This window comes from Mercenaria mercenaria, chromosome 9 (assembly GCF_021730395.1).
Source record: "Mercenaria mercenaria strain notata chromosome 9, MADL_Memer_1, whole genome shotgun sequence".
Taxonomy (NCBI): Eukaryota; Metazoa; Mollusca; class Bivalvia; order Venerida; family Veneridae; genus Mercenaria; species Mercenaria mercenaria.
The window spans coordinates 58,678,797-58,704,384 of NC_069369.1; the positions used below are offsets into that span (position 1 = coordinate 58,678,797).

The window sequence follows — 25,588 nt, forward strand, 5'->3', positions numbered from 1 at the left end:
TATATGCACAATTGCCTTTTACCAATTAAAACACCTTTTTAAGACATATTTGCTTTACTTATCAATCTGACAAGATAATGTGAATTGCAGAAGAAACATTTCTGTGGCAGATGATTCTTTAAGCTATGAAGAACACCTTATTGCAAGGTGATCCTAAGCGGATTAGGAAGGACAATGTTTGCTCTTCTTCAATATGCCAGGACATGGTGTTGTGACAACACTCATCCCCTGGCACAAGACTTCAAACAGCGACACCAACTTCCTAATCCCTAGCCAGTGGATAGCATGTGGTCATAGCAAAACACTTGACAATATTGCTCTAAATGTCTGCAAGGTAAATTTCATCTCTTTTACGTATTGTATTCTGGTTCAAATAAAAACACCTAATAGCACACGTGTCAATGGGTTTCCCTGTTTAACGCCTCCATAAACTAAAATGTGCAAAGAAGACCAGCAGAAACTTATTTTAAAATATAGGGTGATATCGTTCAGTTTAACTTTTACATGAAATAAGCCCTTTTTCTAATTATGAGTTTGCAGTTAAACATTGAATGGAAGACAATGAAACAAGACATTTTTCATCAACTTTTAATTTCATTTCTAGTTTAAGATATCGGATAGAAATTATGTTGGAATTGTAAGTTTTATATTAACTGAACCAGATAAAGCAAAACCATTCAGTAATTGCCAATTAGCCCTAAATTCCCTTTTGCAGATATATCACTATGAGGATATAAAGCCAGTTTTGGTAGCAATAAAGATAGGAATATTAGTATTGACTGTAATCAATTAGTGATAAGACAATTAAGATAAAATTTGAGTAGATAGTAATACAGATAAGGACCCTACTTTCCAGGCAGATTTTAACTTATTCAAAAGTAATATTATTCTACATGTAACATGCATTGACAACTGGGACCTATCTGGTTAAACTGGCATATTGGGTCAAGACAAATACTAAACAGATACAAAAAAAAAGAAGAGAATGTGCTTTGGAAGCATTTAAATATTTTTAACTCTGAAAGACAATAAAAAGAATATTCTAGTATTGTCAAAAGTGCATGAAACTGAAAACTGAAAATGAAATAACAAAAGCCTGCATGCTTTACTCATGCTAGAAACTGAAAAAAAAAATAATAAAAAAATAAATAAAAACAACCCTTTTTAAAACTGCTTGCTGTATTTCATATTAACCTGGACTGGACATCTAAATGTTGGTTCATAAAATTGTCAGACAACCACATTTACAAGTGCATCCATTTAAAAACAATAACTCAAAATTTGAATTGAAACAAAGGGAATTTGACAAAGGGAGACTGTGGGGGCAATGTTAGAGTAATTGTTTCTTGTAAAATTGTCAAATTTCTGATATGTAATATTTCAATTTTAGATTTATGGAGAAACATTATAATTACTATCCATATATCTTTTCCTCCTAACAAAGGGAAGTCATTATCACTGGCAATAAGAAACCCCTTTTTCCTACCCTCAAGACATTAAGGAAACTGAACTGCTAAAATATGGCCCTACATAAAAGTATCCTTTTAGCAATAAACATTGCAATAAACTTAAAACATAACTGGTACAGAACAATACATTTAATAATCCTTCCTGTCAAATCAGCTTTTGCATAGGATGTTCTTGGACCAAGAAACATAGTAAATTTGACAACTTACAACTCAAATGGGAAAGATGTAAAAAGATAAGATACATAAAACAATAGCTTGAAGGTTTAAACCTTTTTCTTTCTTTCTAAAACAATATTTCCCACCAAAACCAGAAAGAAGGATGAAGCACTTTACCTGAATTTCAAGAAACAAATCTCAAGCTGTATTACCTATGGGGCTGGAGAATCTCCTTTTGTGATACCTCTAAATCGCAATATTCAAAGTTGGTTCTTCAAAGACAAGTTTCAGAAACCGTCTGTGGACATTTTTATTCTGACCAGACATTTTATACAAAGAATGGTTAAAGCAGGTAATTAATGATGAGGAATCTCTACTCTTAATTTGAGTGGTCTGAAAAATGACTCTTCTCAGCCTAAGGAAGTCTGATAAATGGTTTGCATTAATTGGTCACCAAAGTGGTGTTATATGTGTGAACAACAGTATTGTTTCTTTCACAACTGTTTGGCTACACCATACTCAATAACAAAATTAATATAAAAATTGGAAAGGCAACCACTTTTATTATATTTCAGGTTGAGGCAGGAATTTTTCTAATAAATAAGAAAGAAGACTATCCTGCCTACTGTTAGAGCTGAAGCAAACACAATGTTGCAATTAAGCAATTCGACTTAAGGGTTTACAAACTGCATCAAGATGAAAAAGTTCCAATTTTTCTATCATGGCTCTGTTATCAACTAAACTTCTAAGCCAGATTATCTTGAAGATAGGGGTGTGAATTAGTGGATAAGTATTTGTTAGGTCGGCTCGAGGTCCCCGATACACAGCAGGAGATAGGGGAGCTGTGGAGACCCGCAATGTAGTGTAATAATTGGAGCTTGATTGTCAAATGTATCCCAGGCCACTCAGTAGCCAAGCTTTAAAATGCAACAACAGCATATCTTTACCTTAAATCCAAGCTACCCTTAACAAAGAAAGCAAAGAAAATCCCAACAGTTCAAACAACATTCATGTGTAATTATTTCTACACAAAACAAGTATAAGACTTCAATCTTTCTGTTTGGATAAAAGAAGTTGCAATTTCCTACAGACAAATCAAAAACAGACTCAAGCAAAACATTCTTCTGTTCTCTATTACTTTCTTTGTGAGGTTCTTTGTCTTCTGGAACTTTAAGAAACTTATTGATATATTTTCCTGTATTTGTTAATGTATGGATCCTGAAAAAAAGACTTTCTGTTTTCAAACTAATCCTTTCGATTTCAGAACTGCCACATTCCAATTTTTCTTCAGAGATTTTTATCTATTGCTTTCAATTGATACTTTCTGTAGAAATTCTCTTGAAGTGACATTTGCTTTGATATTCAAGTGTCTACTGACATTTTTACAGATTAAAAATGGTGTCAAAATTTTCATTTTGATAATGTTTGATAAAAATATGACAAGCTGTTCCAAGCAGAAAGACTTAGTACATTTTTCAAAATGAAGATGTCAAGTTTTTAAAATTAATGATGATGGTGTTTAAACTAATTTGAACATGACAGAGGATGCACCACACTGTCTCTAACAATACTTTAAAATTGTCAGTGAAATTAATGAGTAAAATATCAAATCTTTGTTCATGTGACATGAAGAAAACATTTATTATATACTGAAATCAATGAAAAAGAAGACAAACTGTCTTGCTAGAACAAAAAGTGTATATAGCTGCAGCTGAGCAATGGGAGCTTTTCCCTAAACCTTGGGAGTCTTTTTCCATCGTCTCTCATAGGAAATGAATGTTGATTCAATATTCACTAAAAAAATGAAATGTTTTTGCATAGGTTATAAAAGATTGGTTAAAATGTATACAACTTACTCTTATAATAGGGCAAATAAAAGTTGGAGTTATTAAACTTGGGGGGAAAGAAAGGTTGAAATAGCCTTATTTTTTTTTTGATCCAGTGTCTTAGTAAGATATTTGAAATTTTAGTATTAAGTTAATATTTGTTGATAATGCTAATGCCAAAAAAATATTCTTTAAAATACTTTTGACCACATCTTCTTTTTGACATAGATACAATTAGAAATTAGTCCAAAATAATGGTCTTTGTATTGAAATAAACTAAATTGAAGTAATATATCATAATTGGACAGTTAAGATAATTTCCTAACCCATAAAATTACTTTTCAGAAGCAATTCTGTTTTCATCAGTGCCATCAATTAGTAATAAAACATTTCAATTAGCCATTAATAAGATTCTATCAGGGACATAAAAATCAAAGTGCTACAGCTTAATCACCTTAATTGGAGAGAACAAAAGTAACAATGGTATCTATTAGTGTGACAATTACACGGTTGACAGGCTTCCTGTAAAGGTCTCTACTGTATACACCCCTGCAGGAAGGTTTTCCTGCAACAAGCTATTGTGCTTCAGGAAGGGGTTGTCAGGGAATATAAAGAAACTGTAACAAGTTAATTAACAAAGTAAATGTAATATGTTATTTCCTAAAGCTACTTTTAAGAATGCTACTGATGTGTACTCCAAATGTCGACTTCTATTGTCTTGTCAAAAATGCACATTATTTTCTGAATCAAACCTATATCAAATGCATGAAAATTCCCCAACCAACTATTAAAAGTAAAAACTGTATTGAATCATTTTACTAAAAACATTAATATTTATTCTCAATAAACACATAATTATGATATATCTGTGTTACCATTATATTATACCAAAAGATGTTTTTCAGTCAAAAATATTTTACATACTGGAAAGAGAACCTGATTCTTTGACACTGTCAGCCTGTTTTTAGATATGAAACCAATTTTTAATCCATTTACGATTCTGTATTTCCTTCCAATATATATTATATTATATTATCTCCCTTTTATTTCTAAATTAAAAGAGTGTTTTAACATTGATACTGAAGCTGTTAGTAGAGGATTGGTATATGATTATTTTCATCCAGCTTGTCAGATATACCTAAGCATTTTGCTTCTATTGAAACACTCTGTTGTATCAATTAAATCAATTTAAACAAACTTTTTACATACTGACAGAGAAAAAACAACAAAATGTAACATTACATGTTTGTTTTCATTTATACACAAGCATCATTTAAACAAAAAGCAATTAAAAACAAACAGAAGGGCAATCTAGTAAAAACATATTTCAATTCAACATCACTTAGTTTCATTGAACACTGCCAATATTATTTTTTCAGTATCAATGGCCTGGCCCCTAAAGGGGTCAGATAAAATCAGGGGCTGATATGTATAGGGGAGATTGAAGAAACTGATCAAGATTCCTATCAGTCCAATCTCTCACTGCTGAAAACATTGAACAGCATGTACGTGACCTGTCAAAGTGAGATAGCTAATTAACCTTGTTTAGATCTCTACTTCTATCTACGTACATTAAAGATTTTCAAAGGGAAGTAACTTGAAACAATTTTGCTTCTGAAGTTGTCCAGTGCCCACTAAAATCTTTTATCTCTAGTTATTAACTTAAAATGTAAAAATCCTCATCAAATGTTTTTTAACTTTACTAGGTATATAAATTCACTGTGAATGTAAAGCTACATTCATAAATAAATGCAGTGCCAGTCAATTATCTTACGAAACTTCCAGTTTTTTTAGAGGCAGTACGCATTTATACTGCCTTCTGTTACGTAAACTATTTTAAACCTAGACAGTTAACACAAATAAACATGTTAATTTTATGTTATAATATAAACTATATGTAGAAATTGTACATATTTCCAAAAACATGAAATTTGGGTCTAGTATAACTTTAAATCATTCTAAGCTAGGGTAACATACTTAAAGCTCAACTTAAAATTTATAAGGAAAGTTTATGTATGGTAATATTGTTGCTTTACAGATTCTTAACTGTAAGTAAAAATCAGTCAGTAATAGATCTGAATGACTGTATCTTAGTTTTTGACACAGGAAGATTCGGTTGGTATTGTTCTACCCCAGGACTCTTTTACCCCATGGTGATTCCAATTCTATTTTTGTTTCTTTGCCAGAGTTTTTAATGGAATGCTCAAAATCTATTAAGCAAATCAAAGCAGCTTGTTTAGTAATTTAACTACAAAGCTTTTCGAGCAGCAATATTTTAAAGACTTGAACAATCTTATAAGTTGAATCACAGGTATTGTTAACCTATCTACAGGATTTTCATGTTCTCCTGCCACTGGACAAATTATAACAATCACTGAACAAATTATAATAAACCAAAAAAAAATTTATGATTTTCAAATCTTCCCTATCGTTCAAAAAGAGCTTTGGTTCTTTCAAGTGATCATGTGATGTCAACAACTGAAAATTCAAATTAAACGTTTTGAGAAGAAAAGAATAGTGCCACAGAGTCTGTTCCTAGTGACCCTGACTATCACCTAGGTACCTATCACTCTTAAGCAAGCCTAGACAATTTTGTCAGTCTCTTATGCAAGGTTATTCACAGATCAGAACAACTGATATCCACCTGTCACAACAATGTCAACCTCTGTCAATCATTGTAAAAAATTCAAATAATTAAATAATTATCCTAAATAAATACAATTTCACTGAATAAATACTGAAGTCTAACATTAATTAAATTTTACGCGGGAGAGATCCAGATAATTTTGTACAGTACAGCGCTTCCCTGATCTGTCAACAGAAAAAGTAGCTTCCCTTTTCAAGACATAACTGGAGACCATGTTTTTCACAAATTTTACTCGAATGATGAGAATTTGAGACTTGTTTGTTCTCCAAGGACAACAGAATTACTTATTTTTTGTTTGTTTTGGGTTTAAGGCCGTTTTTCAACAGTATTTTAGTCATGTAATGGCGGGCAGTTAACCTAATCAGTGTTCTTGGGTTCTCTACCAGTACAAACCTGTTCTCCGCAAGTAACTGCCAACTTCCCCACATGAATCAGAGGTGGAGGACGAATAGTTACTATCACTTTACAGCTTGATAGGCAGCAAGAGTGCTGAGGAAGTAGGCAACCAACAAAAAAGCAAGAAAAAATATATAGAATAAATGTCTCTATTCAACATGTAATATGCTGAAATGTTAAAAGACCAAAAGGTATCTACTAAATTTTTACTGTGTCCTTATTTGATACTTTGTTTAGTCAACTCTCAGAAGAGACCTAATACTACTAGTGACAGAGAACATAGAATTAAGTTTCAGAGAATCTATTTCACTTCATAAAAAGTGCATTTAAGACAGATTGTGAGCCAAAACAGCATAAAAATATGGTAAGAAATTGAAATGAGTTGTCTGCCTTCCTTGTTATCACAGTTTGACCCTGAGGGGTGCCCTTGCCCCTGGGTGAGATGTAACACTGATAAGATAATATCTGACAAATTGCTTTAACCTTACGTAATATTTGTGTTACAATGACTGAAACAATATTTCTACTATCAATATTTTTTTTTTGATTCATTCTGAAGCATTGCAAGTATCAGACAAAACTTGGCAAACACCAATCAAGTTGTTGACAAGATTGGGGATGAAGAATGATGCCAGTAAAATCCCATAAATTAATTATCAACTTGGGTGATCCAGGCCTTGACACTAACTTTTTTCATTGGTATCTCAGAGTACCCTCTTCATATAGAATTCGGGTTCCCCCGCCCAGACTTCGGATCCCTCCAGTTTGAAAATGTAGTAAACTGTACCAGAATTTATTGCTACCAGAAATGAACAACCATCAGTTCATATTTAACACTTTAACACATTAATTTTTTCTCTCTGTTATATACCTGCCAGTCCGACATTTTTCCAGTCATTTTGGAATTGCCTGATCGGGCATGTTTACTCTTTACAACATGTTTTCAGTCAGACGAGTTTGAGTTTCCATTCGGTCAGATGGGTTATTCGGTCAGACAAGTCTTGAAACTTTTTTGCCATGACTGGATTGAAGATTGCCATCAAAATGTAAGATATTTCATTCATATTATCCATGCTGCATATTTAAAATATCTGATGCCTAAGTCACAAAAGAAGCTGTTTATTTATCTCTTTGCTTTTGAAATTGATTCCATGTTTATGATTCACTTGATTTGATAAGGGATATGCTCGATACAATAACCAGAGGGCCAGGAAGGCACTATATTGCTCACCTCACCTATTTCCTACCCTGAGTAAGCTATATCCAATCTAACCTCAATTTCATTTCAAGCAAATTAGAGAATTTATATCCCCCACTAAATAGGTTGTTTTGAGAATGAGGGGACTTATAATATTTTAAAAGACAATTAATTCCAGATAACACAAGTCATGTATAAAATGACCTTGCAATGGCTTGCTGGTTCCTACTTCTTAAGAAATCGGGGGGTGGGGGAAGTCTGCCCTATAATGATCTATATTTTTACTAAGTTTCATGAAGATCCATACATAGGTTACTTTGTTTTGTGGGAATTTATGAATTTTAGAACAAGAAAAGGGCAACAACTCTAAGTTAATGAAGAGATCCTGATGAAAGATGTGCATGCACCACTGCCCGTTATTGATCTATATCTGTTTTAAATTTCATAGAGATCCACCAATGGATTAATTTATCATGTGGGAATTAATGGAATTTAACATAATTAAAGATTAAAGGGAAATAACTCTAAATCTGATGAAGTTATCTGACAAAAATCCATATTTACTACCAAATCAAGGGGATAAACTCTGTTTATACTGGCTCAAGGGGAATATGGTCCTTAATATCTATGTGAGGTTTGGTGACTCTAGCTTTTTAAATTACAAGCATTTTCAGTTTCAGATGGACAGACACATGAACAGCAACATGGACAGCACTAAAACAATATCCCTCCACCTTTGGTGGGGATAATAACAAACATTCTGACATTTCTGACACTTCATTTTAATCTGGAAGAACAATAACTCAGTTTTTCAACTAAATGACCCATTGACCTAGCCACAAAGTTCTAATCTTCATCTAGATTAAGACAGACATACTGACAAAATTTCATGAAGGTAAGGTATGAAATGTGGCCAATAGAATGTAAACAAGATTTAACAAGAGCACTACAATGCAAAGCATTATATGCCCAAAGGTATGACCTTTGACCCCTAAGTGTGACCTTGACCTTGAAGCGAGCCATCTGAAACATGCTCTCTGCACATCATCTCAATGTGGTGAACATTTGTGCCAAGTTTCTTACAGAGCGGACATGAAACAAAGTCATATGAGCTTTGACCCCTAAGTGTAGTGGTTTGGAAATGGTTTTCCATGTTCTGATCCCTGTGACCTTGACTTTTGATCAAATGACCTAAAAAGCAAAAGGGGTCATCAAGTGGTTCTGAAGTTATTGATCAGAAACAGTTTTCAATGTTCATGCCCCCATGACCCTGACCTCTGATCTAGCAACCACAAAAATAATAGGGGTCATCTTCTCTGTAAGCGCTATCCCCCTTTGAAGTTTGAAGTCTTAGGTCAAATGGTTCTTCAGTTATTGTTGAAAATGAAGTGTGACGGATGGATGGCCCCTGTGACCTTGACCTTTGATGAAGTGACCTAAAAACAATAGGGGTCATCTTCTCTCTATGTCCTATCACCCTATGAAGTTTGAAGGTTCTAGGTGAAATGGTTCTAAAGTTACTGACCAGAAATGGATTTCCATGTTTCCATGTTCTGTCTGCTGTGACCTTGACCTTTAATAAGCTGACCCAAAAATCAATAGGGGTCATCTACTCTGCATGTCCAATCATGCTATGAAGTTTCAACATTCTGGGTCAAGTGGTTCTCAAGTTATTGATCGGAAATGGTTTCAATGTTCAGGCCTGTGACCTTGACCTTTAACAGAGTGATCCCCAAAATCAGTAGGGGTCATCTACTCCTTAAGCCCTGCCACCCTATGAAGTTTGAAGGTTCTAGGTCAAATGCTTCTTAAGTTACTATCCGGAAATGGATTTCCATGTTCTGTCTGCTGTGACTTTGACCTTTCACAGAGTGACCCCAAACTTAATAGGGGTCAGGTACTCCATAAGCCCTGCCAACCAATGAAGTTCGAAGGTTCTAGATCAAAAGGTTTTTCAAGTTACTATTCGGAAATGGATTTCCATGTTCAGGCCCCTGTGACCTTGACCTTTAACAGATTCAGAGTGACCCCAAAATTGATAAGGGAAATCTAAACTTTACGGACGGATAGGGCAAAAACAATATGTCTCCCCCGGGGTGGGTGGGGGGTGATATAGTTTTACTCTCCAGTGAGGTTTAGAACCCACATCAGTGAGGGGCAAGTGATTAGTGATTCAAAGCCAATGGCATTAACCATTCGGCTATGGAGGCGCTAATACCCGTTCTGAACAAGTTAAATAAAGATCCTATTTTTTTTAAAGCATACCAGTCCAACCTTAAAATGTGCTTTTGCAAATTTTATCTGGAGCTCTGTAGTAATTTGCATGCAAAACTTTAGCCAAGTCAAAAAGGGCAATAACTTGAAACTAAATTCCGCCACAAGTTATCTAACTTGCTTATTTCTGATGACTGGTCAGCATGGTGTGATGTTTCAATCAATGTTGTTGTTACTTACAGTTTGAGAGTTTGTTGCATGTAAAACTATAACCAAAGTCAAGAAAGGGCCAAAATTTATATAAAATTCAACCAAGAATTATCAAACTTGGTAATTCAGTAATTTGATGACTAGGAAGACTTGTGTGAAGTTACCATCCAACACATGCAGTGGTTACCAAAATGAAACTTGCATGCAAAACTTTAACAAAAGTGTGACACTAATGACAATGGCGATGCAAAGGTAACTAGTTAAGCTAAAACTGTGAACAAGAGTGATTAACTGTCATAATATATGCATGCAAAAGGAAATTACTTTTGAAATACTTAACTTATTGAGATGGCCAGACATCAGTTTTGTCAATTTCAACAAATTCAAAGGACCTTAACTCAAGAGCAACATAGACTACCAGACTACCAACATGGTTATGAAACTTGGCCAAGATAATATACCCATACATATTCTAACTAGAGCTATCACTGAAGGTTGAAGGCCCCCCCCATTCACCACTACATGCACTGACACGATACATTGCAATTTGACGCACACAAGATTGCATAATATGTGGACTGTATGTATATAGACCTTATGTATTTAGTATAGTAACAAAAACAAAGTCCCATAACTCTGCAGAATATTTTTGTGAAAGAACTTAACATGCACCATGCACAAGTAAGGTTGGTACTCATCACTTGTGTGAAGTTTCATTAAATTGTGTGCAACGGTTCCGGAGATTTGGTGCACACAATGATTGTATATGCAGACTCTATGTATATATAGCATAGTAACAAAACACAAAGTCCCATAATTGTGCAATTTTTTCTCCTGAATTTATGAAAGAACCTAACATGCATCATGCACAACTAGGGTTGGTACTGATCACTTGTGTGAAGTTTCATTAAGTTGTGTCAAGGGGAAGAGGAGAGTTGGTGCGCACAAGATCTCATATATGCAGACAGTATGTATATAGCACATTAACAAGAAACAAAGCCCCATAACTCTGCAGAATTTTTTTCTGAAAGAACCTAACATGCACCACGCACAAGTAAGGTTAATACTGATCACTTGTGTTAAGTTTCATTCAATTATGTGCATGGGTTAAGGAGATTAGGCACGCACAAGATTGCATATACAGACTGTATATAGTATAGTAACAAAGAACAAAGTCCCACAACTACAATTTTTTTTTCTGAAAGAACCTAACATGCCCCATGCATAACTAGGGTTGGTACTGATCACTTGTGTGAAGATTCATTAAATTGTGTCAAGGGGATGAGGAGAGTTGGTGTGCACAAGATTGTGTCTACACACAGAAAGACAACCTGAAACCATATACCCCCTCACAACTTTGTTGTCCGGAGGGAGGGGGGGTAAAACCAAGTTTTTTGTGAACACTGGATTAAGCTATTATCAAGTGGAAATTGTCAATTTTCGTAAGTTTGCGCCACAACATGAGTGACTCAAAGTATCAAGCTGGTTATCAAACATTTTACGGCATGCCCATAAATAATGTGACTAGCTAGAATGTGTCTGTAGGCCACAGGGTGTGCCCCCACTGCTACATTTGTCACAAATAAGTGACAAGAATTCAAATATTTTCAGTCTTAAGGGGGTATAGCCTCAACGTTTTATATAAAGAATTCATTATTCTAGGCCATACTTTTTGAGCTATGAACATCACAAACAAACAATCCGCTATTTTGGCTATTTCAAGGGCCGCAACTCAAGAAGAATGCCAAGTGTGCAAGAACACATCATGATAAAGACTCAGGCAAGGTTTCATGAATTAACATTAATTTTAAAACTAGGCATGTCATTAGGTGAAAATGTACATTTTTGACTGTTTCAGGGGCCATAACTTTGGAAATAGCGGGGTGGAGCCAGACAAAAAATAGGCGGTGCACAAGTTTATTTCATGCTAAAGACTCATGCAAGTTTTCATCAATTTGTATCAAATACTTTTTGAGCTAGGCACGTCACAAGGTGAAAATGTGCATTTTTGACTATCTAATGGGCCTTAACTGTAGAAATAGGGGGCGTAGCCAGACAAAAAATAGGGGGTGCGCAAGTTCATATCATGCAAGGTTTCATCAATTTATATGAGCAAGGCAGGTCACAAGGTAAAAATGGGTATTTTTGACATCAAGAGGCCATAACTCTGAAAATTGGGGGCAGAGCGAGACGAACAAGAGCACCTCAATGCGGATTTATATACCCCATAAGATATAACCTTTGACCCTTAAGTGTGACCTTGATGAAGGAAGCCATCTGAAACATGTGCTCTGCACGTCATCTCGATATGGTGCCAAGTTTCTTTAAAATCCTTCAAGAAGTTCAAGAGTTATGGAACGGATATGAAACGAGGCATATGACCTTTGACCCCTAAGTGTGACCTTGACCTTGAAGCAAGCCATTCAAAACATGCGCTAGTGCAAGCCTCTCAATGAGGTGAACATTTGTGTAAAGTTTCTTTGAAATCCTTCAAGGAGTTCAAGAGCGGACACGAAATTGCTAACGGACGGATGAACAGACGGTAGGACACCATCGTCATAACATAATAGGTCCCTTTGGGTGAATAAAAATAGGAGGTGCGCAAGTTCACATCATATTAAAGACTTGTGCAAGGTTTCATCAATTTATACCAAATCCTTTTTTGCGCTAGGCGCGTCACAATTTATTTTTTCCCAACGGATGCACAGACAAGACCAAATCTATATGTAGGGGTGGCAAAGTCTGATTTTGACTTGCTTATCAGTTTTTGTCAATTGCTATTTTGTACTTGTCCGTATGGTAGTTATATAGAAAATTCTGGTCAAATTTCATTTGTCAGTACAAGCTTTGGGACAACCTAGGCAATACGGACAATTGAATTTGCCACCCCTGCTATATGCCCCCACTACTCATAGTAGGGGCACAAAAATGATGAATACTAGGTAAGAACAGTTTGACAGCTGACACTAATTTTTAAAATTAATAACTCAAGTCCCACACCTCCAGAGCCTCTGGGACAATCCTGCAGGTTACTGAACTTGGCCGAGATATTGTCATCAAGTTTCGTAAACATTGGATTATAAAGAACTGCACAACTTAAGTGGGTGCAGTCCTTTTGCCTGCAGCAGGGGATCACAAAATACATACTGTTTTAAAAGTACAAACAGAAAGGGAGACAACTTTGCTGGGGAAAAAAAGCAGTACTAAAACTTGCTGTATTGGCATGCCTAGAGGTTAATGTCAAGTTCCGGCCTTAGTTGGTTTGAGTTACTTTGGGAAACAAATATTGGCAAAATTCTGTCAAAAACTATTTAACCTGTTGGGTAAAGCTGCATTATCACAACTGGAAATATGGGGTCAAAATATTACCAGAGGTTTTCAGACAAAAGAAAAAGAATAGATAAGAAAAACAATGTACCTGCATTTTGTGGGTTTGGATAAGTCTTGCACTATATGGCAATGTGTGACCATGATGGTAAGCAAGTGTTCAAAGTTTCAAAGCCATATATCAAACAGTTCAGATAAAATATGGAATGGTATACGAAACTAAGTCAGAAAAAAGAGCCACAACTGAGCTAAAATCCTTGTCCTAGTTATGTAGTCTTGCCTACATAGTTAGACTATGATGGTAAACAAGTGGTCAAAGTTTCAAAGCCATAAGACAAACAGGTTAGGCAAAAAATGGACTGGTATGAAAAACTTAACTGATTTCAAAGTCCAAGAAGAGTGCCAGACTGTCACAAAACACCCCGTCTAAATATTCAGTTACCTATCATAAAGGTAATAATGTTGATGTTGTATGTCTTGTTAACCCAAAACAAGAGCCGTCACTATTGGTGACAAATGCCCACAAAGCATGCCCAAGAATGCTAGAGTTGTCTACGCAACCCCCCCCCCCCCCACCAAAAAAACAACAACAAACACACATCATTTTGTGACCTTGACCTAAGAGACCCAGGTCATAAGTGATGGCCCCTGAAACAGTCATACACCTTCTCAAATATGGTTAACATTTGTGTCAAATTATTTTCAAATTCCTTGATAAATGGCAGTTATTGACCAGACAAGAAACACCTTTGACTTGTGTGACCTTGACCTTGAAGCTAGGGGTCTGTGTCTTGCACATGACACGTCATCTCAATATAGGGAACATTTATGCTGAGTAATTTTAAAATCCCTCCATCAATGGCAGAGTTATGGACTGGACAAGAAACAGACCATGTTAACCTTTAACCTCAAAGTTTGACCTTGACCTTAGAGCTAGGGGCCTGAATCTTGCGCAGGACATGTCGTCTCATTGTGGTTATTTCAAAATCCCTTCATCAATGGCAGAGTTATGGACCGGACACGAAACAGACCCTGTTAACCTTTGACTTCTAAGTGTGACCTTGACCTTGGAGCTAGGCATCTGGGTTTGCGCATGACACATTGTCTCATTATGCCAAGTTATTTCAAAATCCCTTCATGAATGGCAGAGTTATGGACTGGACACAAAACAGACCTTGTTAACCTTTAACCTCTAAGTGTGACCTTGACCTTGGAGCTAGGGGTCTGGATCTTGCGCATGACACGTTGTCTCATTATGGTGAACATTAATGCCAAGTTATTTCAAAATCCCTTTATAAATGGCAGAGTTACAGCCCGGACAAGAATTTACACAGACGGACGGACAGTGCAATTTATATATGCCCACCTTGCGGGGCATAAAAATGGTAAGAAGAAATCAAGGTATTTGTGAGGTTCCATGTGGGATGAAATTGACAATCGGATCAAAACTGTTTGAATGGACAAGGCTAATTTCGCAAATTTTAAGTAATTCAACGGCCATAATCCTAGAGTGGCGTTTTTGGCTGGTTATCGAGATATTATGCCCACAAACACTGTCATCAAGTTTGGTGAAGATTGGATGAAAACTGTTAAGACTTAGAGAGCGGACAAGGCTAAATTCGCAGTATTTTGAGTAATTAAAGGGCCAAAATCCAAGTGCCTGGGGGTGATTCGGACGGTTATCAAACTTGGCCGAGTTATTATGCCCACAAACATTATCAACAAGTTTGGTGAAGATCTGATGAAAACTGTTTGACTTAGAGAGCGGACAAGGCCAATCTGACTAAAGTACTTGATCTTCTAAACAAAGATCTGCGGATGACCCATTCACATTCATCTTCTGTATATTTGGATTTTCGAAATTGCTATTTTTATTTTCGCAAATCTATTATTATTTGAACCAATCAGACGACTCGTTTCAACAAGCATTTGGCTGAACCATCAAAATAGCGTTGAATGTCAAAGGGTGAGAAAAATGTGCAGTCAGTCCAGGGCTCGAACCCGGGACCTCTCGCTTACAGGGCGAGTGCTCTACCGACTGAGCTAACCGGCTGTCTGAAACCTTACATGACCAAGTTCGTACCGTGACATATGATTTCTCTCAAAACACAAGGGTGTAGTTGCGATGCGGTCATCATAAGAATTGTAATATGGACAAGAGCTGTCTCCATAGGATGACACATGCCCCCAATGGCACTTTGAATGAATAGTTATGGCCTATGTTAGAGTTAAGGACCTTTGACCTCAGGAGCTGGGTCTTGCGCACGACACGTCGTCTTACTGTGCCACACATTCATGCGCAGTTATTTTAAAATCCATGCATGAATGACGATATGGACAGGACACGCCCATCAATGCACTATCATGACAAATGACCTTTTACGTCTAAGTGTGACCTTGACCTTTGAGCTACGGACCTGGGTCTTGCGCGCGACACGTCGTCTTACTGTGGTACACATTCATGCCAAGTTATTTGAAAATCCATCCATCGATGACAAAGATATGGACCGGACACGCCCATCAATGCACTATCCTTTAACGTCTAAGTGTGACCTTGATCTTTGAGCTACGGACCTGGGTCTTGCGCGCGACATGTTGTCTTACTGTGGTACACATTCATGCCAAGTTTTTTGAAAATCCATCCATGGATGACAAAGATATGGACCAGACACGCCCATCAATGCACTATCCTTTAACGTCTAAGTGTGACCTTGACCTTTGAGCTACGGACCTGGGTCTTGCGCGCGACACGTCGTCTTACTGTGGTACACATTCATGCCAAGTTATTTGAAAATCCATCCATCAATGACAAAGATATGGACCGGACACGAAAATTGCGACAGACAGGCAGACGGTTCAAAAACTATATGCCTCCCTTCGGGGGCATAAAAACCCAGGCTAAAAAAAATATACTTTTTAAACTTCTACTTTCACTTACAAAATGTTGACATGAAGGCTCTGACTGGCTAGCAGAAGGGTAGTCAGAACAAGGCTATCAATAGCACGTCTTCAGATCCTAAGCGTAGCGTAACTGGAGATGTACTTTAGTCAGATTGTGACAAGGTTAAATTCGCAGTTTTTCGAGTAATTCAAGGGCCATAATCCAAGACTGCCTGGGGCGATTTGGGTGGTTAATCAAACTTGGCCGAGATATTATGCCCACAAACATTGTCTGCAAGTTTGGTAATGATCGGATGAAAACTGTTTGACTTGAAGACAGACATGCTTTTGGACGCCACAGCCGCCCACCCACCACAGATGTTCACATAATACGCACTGCTCTTTCAGAGACCGGTGTATAAAAAGGGCCATAATTCAGCCAAAATAGTTGACAGAAGTATATACTCTTGCCTACAGATGGATATCATGATGATATTGTTTTGACAAAACATGGACTTGTACAAAATTTGTACCAATATCCAAGTCCAAAAAGGGCCATAATTAAGCCAAAATAGTTGACAGAGTTATGTACTGTTGCCTACAGATAGACACTGTTATAATAAGCAAGTGATAAAAGTTTCAAAACTATATGTCAAACACTTTACACAAAATGTAAACTGGTGCGAAAAACTTAGCCAAGATTTGTAAGTTAAAAGGGGCCATAATTCAGCCAAAATCCTTGATGGAGTTATGTACTCTTGCCTAAAACTGGACATAGTGATGGTACACAAGACAGTGTTGGAAGTTTCAAAGCTTTATTTCAAAAGACTTTGTCAAAATGTGGACTGGTATGAAAAACTTAACCAAGGTGTGACGCCAAAGCAGACGCCGAGGCAGTGATGAGTCATAAGGATAGCTCTACTGTGATCATTCATTTTCTTAGTTACATCATTTCCCATACAGTGATTATTGTTTTATTACAAAAATTCTGGAAAAAAAAGTTGTTTACAATGCTATATATGCCTTTAAATGATGGCACGCAAAACTTTAACCAAATACAATAGCTCGGACTATTTTTTCAATAGTCAAGCTAATAAAACTGCAGGAGCGCAACTTCACATGCTGAACAACTTTCCTATAGTCCCATGACTCCAGATGAAATACCTTTTGTGATATATGACATACATTATTAGGCCTTTCATACGGATTTTTACAATATCAAGGGCAATAACTCAGGTCTGGCTGAGTGTAATTCTGAACAAAACTCTAGGTGCACAATTTAACATGCTAACAGTCCTCTTAATATTTCATGACTCTAGGTCAAATACTTACTGAGTTATGTATAACACAAACTTTTCAGCCATTTATACATTTATTTTTTTTTACCAAGACAAAGGCCATAAATCTAAATCTAAAATAAAGCCCAAAGTGACTTCACATTCTGAATAATTTTTCAATAGGTCCAGGTCAAGTACTTTCTTAGATAAATGCAACACAAATTTTAAGCCACTTTAAGCCTGTTTTTGACAAAGTGAAGGATCATAACTCTGGTTTATTGAAATCCTAAACATAACGCCAGGTGCATAAATTCACATGCTGAATTCAAGCTATCACTAAAGGCGATTAATACCTTTTTACAAGGAAAGTAAAATGTTGTTATCATGACGTTCAAATGACCTTAATCTTGGACCTAGTGACCATGATTGTCTTGATGAGGTATCTAATGATAATTTTATGAAAATCCTAACGATTTAAAGGCTTACGCTAGCAGTCTCTGTATATGAGATGGACGAAATTTTTCCCAATAATAGAATTTCTTCAAACTTTGGATACTGAAGGGCAATCATCTTAGACATAAAGATATGCAATGAAAGTCATAGGTCACCAGTATTGAAAAAGAGTTATCTGCCCTTGAAAATGCCATTTCCTACAAAAATTAACTTAATTATATTATTTCAAGAAATTTAAACTTCCACAAATGGCAGAGTTATGGACCGGACCCTGTTAACCTTTGACCTTTAAGTGTGACCTAGACCTTGGAGTTAGGGGTCTGGTTCTTGAGCATGACATGTCGTCTCATTATAGTGAATATTTTTGCCAAGGTATTTCAAAATCCCTTCATGGATGGCAGAGTTACAGCCCAGACAAGAATTTACACGGACGGACGAACAGACAGTGCGATTTTAATATTCAGTGGCATAAAAAGTAAGCTATGAACCACAATCCATCTGTTCCATAGTGCTTCAGCCAAATGCTATAGATCACTGAGCTGAAAAGGAACTTTTAAACTCTGCAGATTAAAGTTATTGTGTGGAAACCATTCTAATATTATTAGTTTACCCTGACCCAAGTGGTCCCTAAATATGTGTTTGATAAAAAAAACCACATCAGGTGCCCAAATTCACATGCTAAATAATATTCCTACATCCTTTCATTACTCTAGGTGATAAATATTTGATTTGGAGACAGTAACTTGCATGCAAAACTTTTAACCAGGATTTTCTAAATTCAAAGGGGGGCATAATTTGGCAAATACATGTCAGAATTATGGGAATTGACCAAGTGAGATTGTTATTGACCTAGAAAATTATGTTTCAAAGCTATATGCCTTTAAATGATAGCCATATGTACTTGCATGCAAAACTTTAACCAAGGTGTGACACCGACACCAGGGTGAGTAGAATAGCTAGACTATTCTTTGAATAGTCGAGCTAAAAATACAAAGAATTGAAATAAGTCAATTCTTTATTTGTGAAAACCGAAACAGATTATACCTGATGGCAACCATTAGCGCCACTGTGATAACCTCTTGCCTACTGTTATGAGATTAAATGAGACTTCACTCTATGTTAAGATCTCTGTACTTATTAATTCATGCGATTCTTTGTATCAACATTTTTGGAACACTGAAATTTTCTAAATATTAGTATATAGCATGTTGGGAAATTTTAAGTCTAAAACAGCAAGCTTACCACATGAAGTCAAGTGTTGGAGAGTCTATTGGTGAAGGTGAATCAACAAAACATCCTGAAATAGGGAAAATGAAACAAATATGAACAGGTTATGCTGTTAGTGCCATAGAATGTCTTATTTCCACAAGCAATAAAATATGAAATATTCATACAGTGTTTACCTTTTTAATTTCCATGCCAATGTAAATAGTTAAAATGCTATATTTTGGATTTTATGATACCTTGCCAAAAAGAATCAATGTTTTTCTTTCATTATTAAATTTTTTAGTGCCCCACACAAAATATGATATTGCAAACATTTGACATAATACTTTTATCTGACAGAATAAAAACTTAACTAAAATGAAATAAATTTCTAAGTTGAACAAGGCAGTCTGAAAGACAGCTAAATCCCCTGCCACTGGTATGGATAGTGAAAGGGTAAATCTTTGACCTTGAGCTGTGACCTTGACCTTGAACTGACATGGCTGACCCATGAATTCTGCACATCGTCTAGATGAGGTGATCGTTTGACCCAAGTTTCATGAAAATCCTAAAAGGGGTTTAGGAGATACAGAGCTCAAACCTTTGACCTTGATTTGACATGGCTGACTCATGAGTTCTTGATGAGGTGATCATTTGACCCAAGTTTAATGTAAATCCTTCAAGGGGTTTAGGAGATACAGAATGGGCACAAAATGGAAGGCTCAAACCTTTGACTCTAAGTTGTGACCTTGACCTTGAGCCGGCATGGCTGACTCGTCAATTCACATATCATCTTGATGAGGTGATCATTTGACCCAAGTTTGATGAAAATCCTTCAAGGGGTTTAGGAGATACAGAGCAGACACAAAATGGAAGGCTCAAACCTTTGACCTTAAGCCGACATGGCTGACTCATGAGTTCTGCACATCGTCTTGATGAGGTGATCATTTAATCCAAGTTTCATAATTATCCTTCAAGAGATTTAAGAGATACAGAGTGGACACGAAATGGTAGGCTCAAACCTTTGACCTCGAGTTGTGACCTTGACCTTGAACCAACATGGCTGACTCATCGGTTCTGCACATTGTCTTGATGAGGTGATCATTTGATTCAAGTTTCATGATTATCCTTCAAGGGGTTTAAGAGATACAAAGCGGACACAAAATGGAAGGCTCAAACCTTTGACCTTGAGCTGTGACCTTGACCTTGAACCGACATGGCTGACTCATGGGTTCTGCACATCGTCTTGATGAGGTGATCATTTGACCCAAGTTTCATGAAAATCCTTCAAGGGGTTTAGGAGATACAGAGCAGACACAAAATGTTACGGAAGGACGGACAGACCATTCCTATCAGCATAATTTTGTAAACTGCAAAATTTGAATATTTTTTAGTCAAAACTAAAGACAGTTTTTCATTTTTGTGACTGGGATGAGAACCATTTTCAATTGTCTTGCAATATATATTGTGCTCTTTTTCTGCAGTGTCCTATATATAGACATTCGAGGCATAACATTTAATGTTTAGTTTTTGTCTATTAAAATGCATTTGTATGAATATCACGTTTTTACTGCTAGGGAAAATGCAAAGAAGTAATGGCACTACAATGCATTTGCATTTTTGATCTGAGTAACATTGAGCCAGAAGAGACATACAGTGGTATACAGACCGAGGGAAACATTTTGCGCTGTAACAAAAATGTCCCAGTTTTTAACAAAATGCAAATGTGCTAGAGTTTTTTAGAGGGTTTTGTGCATACATTTCACGAAAAAGCTGTGTCAAAGCTTCTCCTTTTAGCAGCATGGTAATGCAGTCAGAAAAAGTGCATAGACAAACAAGTTTTATTACAGGTTCTTGGCTCTGATGCAATGTTTGCAGAAAGTCATTTTTTTTTTTTTTTTTTTTTTACAATTTTTCACTTGTTATAATTGCTGTTTCATACTGACGTTCCCATTTATCAAAGCCAACCGTTAACGGTCAGCATTTATTGACCATTTTACTGTAAGTTCCTTTTCGTTAACGGTCAGCATTTACTGACCATTTTACTGTAAGCTCCTTTTCGGTTAAGTGAAAACATATTAAGCACATTTAGTTGGATTGTAAACAGATTTTGTCAATGTTGCTCCTGTCACTTCTAACCAGCACTATTGATTATTTTACATTTATTAAAGGTGGAAGGTGCAAAGTTGAAGTTAAAGGGTACTCTTTAAATATTTTGTTTAGTGCAGAATTTAACAAATTCCCGATTTAATTTGTTTACATTTTTCTGCAAACCTACAATTGTGCCTACTGACATCCATTTTTGAAAACTGTTTTATTCAGAGAACAAGTAATGAACTGCTTATTACTCATCATATTTTCATATAAAAAGTTCTTTAAAGTTGTATAAAATTTAGGAAGGTACTTACAACTTACAATTCGATGTTTACATTAAAGTGATGTCACAGTGACAAATATGATGCTGAGATTTTTAAAATGGTCTCATGTTAAACCCAAACCAGAGAATATGGTAAAAACTAGAATGTGTCTGTAGGACACAGGGTGTGCCCCCACTGGTACATTTGTCACAAATAAGGGGCAATAATTCAAATGTTTGCAGTCTTAATGGGGTATAGCCTCGATAAACATTTATGAAAAGGATTCATTATTCTAAGCCCTATACTTTTTGAGCTATGAGCATCACAAACAAAAAGTCCACTATTTTGGCTATTTCAAGGGCCATAACTCTGTAATAGACAATAAGATTCTCAAGAAGAATGCCGTGTGTGCAAGGTCACATCACGTTAAAGACTCCAGCAAGGTTTCCTGAATTAACATCTAATACTTTTTGAGCTAGGCATTTAATTAGGTGAAAAAGTGCATTTTTTTACTATTTCAGGGGCCATAACTTTAAAAATAGGGGGTAGAGCCAGCCAAAAATTTAGAGGTGTGCAAGTTTATATCATGATAACGACTTATGCAAGTAACTTAGTTTTCAACCATTTATATTAAATACTTTTTGAGCTAGGTGCGTCACAAGGTGAAAATGTACATTTTTGACTATTTCAGGGGCCATAACTCTAAAAATTGGGGGCAGAGCCAAATAAAAAATAGGAGGTGCGCAAGTTCATATCATGATTAAGACTCATGCAAGGTTTCATGAATCTATATCAAAATCTTTTTGAGCTAGACATGTCACAAGGTGAAAATGTGCATTTTTGACTATTTCAGGGGCCATAACTCTGAAAATAGGGGGCGGACTCAAATGAAAAATAGGAGGTGCGCAAGTTCGTATCATGATTAAGACTGTTGCAAGGTTTCATGAATCTATATCAAATACTTTTTGAGCAAGGCATGTCACAAGGTGAAAATGTGCATTTTTGACTATTTCAGGGGCCATAACTCTGAAAATAGGGGGCGGAGCCAAATGAAAAATAGGAGGTGCGCAAGTTCATATCATGATTAAGACACATGCAAGGTTTCATCAATTTATATCAAATACTTTTTGAGCTAGGCATGTCACAAGGTAAAAATGTGCATTTTTGATTATTTCAGGGGCCATAACTCTGAAAATAGGGGGCAGAGCCAGAAGAAAAATAGGAGGTGCGCAAGTTCATATCATGATTAAGACTGTTGCAAGGTTTCATGAATCTATATCAAATACTTTTTGAGCTAGGCATGTCACAAGGTAAAAATGTGCATTTTTGACTATTTCAGGGGCCATAACTCTGAAAATAGGGGGCAAAGCCAGACGAAAAATAGGAGGTGTGCAAGTTCATATCATGATAAAGACTCGTGCAAGGTTTCATCAATTTATATCAAATACTTATCGAGCTAGGCACGTCACAAACTTTGCACGGACAAGACCAAAACTGTACAAACTATGTACAATATTATCATTGTGTGTCACCAACTTAAGTAAGCATGATATAAACTTGCTTAAGGTAATAGAAAATATGGAATTCTAACACGATCCGATTCATTTTCCTATTAAACAAAGAAGGCTGGAAACAGTGAATTATTAAACAACAATTCACTGTTCTGACGTCACAATTATTACGTCATAGCCTGAAACAGCGTAGCAGCTCGCTGGAAAAGAAACCGATTGAAAATGGGCAAGTATTTAATGAACGTGTTAGAATCCAAATAATATATCTCTTTAGTGATTTGCTCTTGAATAAATCATTGTTTGTTGTTCAGATGCGTAGTATTATATCACTCGGGCTGTGCCCTCGTGACATAATTCCTTCCCATCTGAACTCCAAACAGTGATTTATTCAGCGACAAATCACCGATGAGATATATTATTTCTTAAATAACTCTTTTAAATTAGTTAAGATATCTGGACAAATGTTGCATATGCACAACTGCCTTACAGTGATCTGTCTTATTTGAATTGATTTTTATCAAGATCTGTAGATGGGTTACTTTGTTAATGTGTGAATTTATGAATCTTAAACCAATCAAAGGGCAACAACTCTGCAGTTAATGAAGAGATCCTGACAAAAGATGTGCAAGCACCACTCCCCTAGAGTAATCTATATTTCTGTTAAATTTCATAAGATCAATCAATGGATTACTTTATGTGGGAAAACATAGGGCAATAACCAATTTACCAAATCAAGGGAAAAAACTCTGCATTTACTGGATCAAAGGGGGGTAACACTGTGAACAAAGCTCATATGCTAATTAATAATCGCGTGAAGTTTGATGATTATGCTAAAATACTTTTTGAATTGTGAACATTTTCTATTTTGGATGGACGGGCAGACAGTCGGATAGACAAAATTTTTGTTTCTGTCAACTGAATTAAAGTTTATGGGAGTTATCAAATTATATTTCTAGAAAAACTACATTCTGTTACCTGTTCTCCTAAATCACAAGATTTTTACATACTTTTTCTGATATTTTCTATTTTCAAGACTTAACTTAGTATTTTACCTTTTAATTTATCTGACATGATACAGTCCGGAAATGAACCTTGGTATGCGAGTCTTGTGTTTTTATTTTAAACAGGTCTTTTAGAATTGTATAACTTGCAATTTCAGTGTGAAATGATTTCAGTGCAGAACATATAGCACACATCATCATGTGACAACTTTTCTTAAAACATTTACTGATGTTTACTTAAAATCACTTTGACAAAAATTTTGACTAATTCAAGGGCCATAACTCCAGACAAACACTATCTTGTCAGTTATCAAACTTGGCCAAGATAATATGCCATTTAGATTTTCACAATATCAAGTAAATAAATGGCCTGTATTTTATGATGATATACTTGTGTACTTGCGATGAACTCAATCCATTGATCCATTAAAGAGTTTCTGAATGAACACAAAATTTTAAGTCAAAAATTTTAAAGATGCCAAAAATTTGCCGATTGTAACTGAAATCAAACTTGATCGGTGCCTTATAATAACCTGTGTACCAAAAATAAATCAAATCTTTCCTTTCAAAAGTTATTACACCAAAATCAACATGTTGCTGAATTTTAAGTAAAGGATGGGCCGTAACTCTGGCAAAAAGTAGTGGATCGTAACAAAACTCATATTTGACCTGTATCTTATGATTATAAAGCTGTGAACCAGAAATAAAATCAATCCACTCCTTCTTTCAAGTTATAACAGGACTGGTGCAAGCACACATGTACTGACACACCAACATGGCCACTCCAATAAACTCCCTCCTAAAATCTGTTTATAGGGTATAAAAAGCACTTTACTGAAAATAAAAACCTCCAGTACCTGTACTTTTGGTCCTTACACTTTTTTTTACAGATTCAGTCCCTCACTTATTCTTTACAGCATACCACTGCATGTCCTCCCCCACAGCTGGTCAGACCATGGTACTTTGTAGACATACACTTACCTTTTCTGAAAGTCTACAGACACAATCACCAAGTTGGTCACACAAACCATTAAGGCAGTGGACCTGTAATGACACTCAGCGATTTCTGTCTGACTACGCAATACTATGCTCGTTGGGCAATTGAAGTAAATATAGCTCAACATGCTCATTTCCATCACTCTCATGTGGAGAATAAATTTGTCGATGTCGCTACTGGTCTACTACCTTAAAACTTTAGATTTTTGGAGTATTCACATATATGTATATATATAACAATATTTGAGAGAAAAGATGTTAACACCAACTTACCACCTCCAACAATTTCATCTAGAAGAAACAAGTTATATCCACGTACTTCCATCATATAGCAGAAATTATAAATAAATTTATATACCAACACAAGACAAAAGTTGCAGCAAAATGAAAACTAAACCAACAATGAAACCAATTTACAAAGAAAATGGCTATAAATATAAGAAGCAATGTAACAAATAAGGTAA

The 25,588-nt window shown here is 35.9% G+C and overlaps 1 protein-coding gene and 1 non-coding gene across 2 annotated transcripts in view; both read right to left on the reverse strand.

Annotated features, from left to right (window-relative positions):
- LOC123547227 (M-phase inducer phosphatase 1-like) overlaps positions 1 to 25,588 on the reverse strand; it is a 53,760-nt gene that overhangs the window by 13,167 nt on the left and 15,005 nt on the right. The window contains exon 3 of the mRNA XM_045334155.2: positions 19,296 to 19,350. Within this exon, the coding sequence (XP_045190090.2) occupies positions 19,296 to 19,350 (55 nt within the window). The remainder of the gene's footprint in view (positions 1 to 19,295; positions 19,351 to 25,588) is intronic.
- Positions 15,424 to 15,496, reverse strand: Trnat-ugu (transfer RNA threonine (anticodon UGU)). The gene has a single exon. It is a non-coding gene; the product is annotated as a tRNA-Thr (tRNA).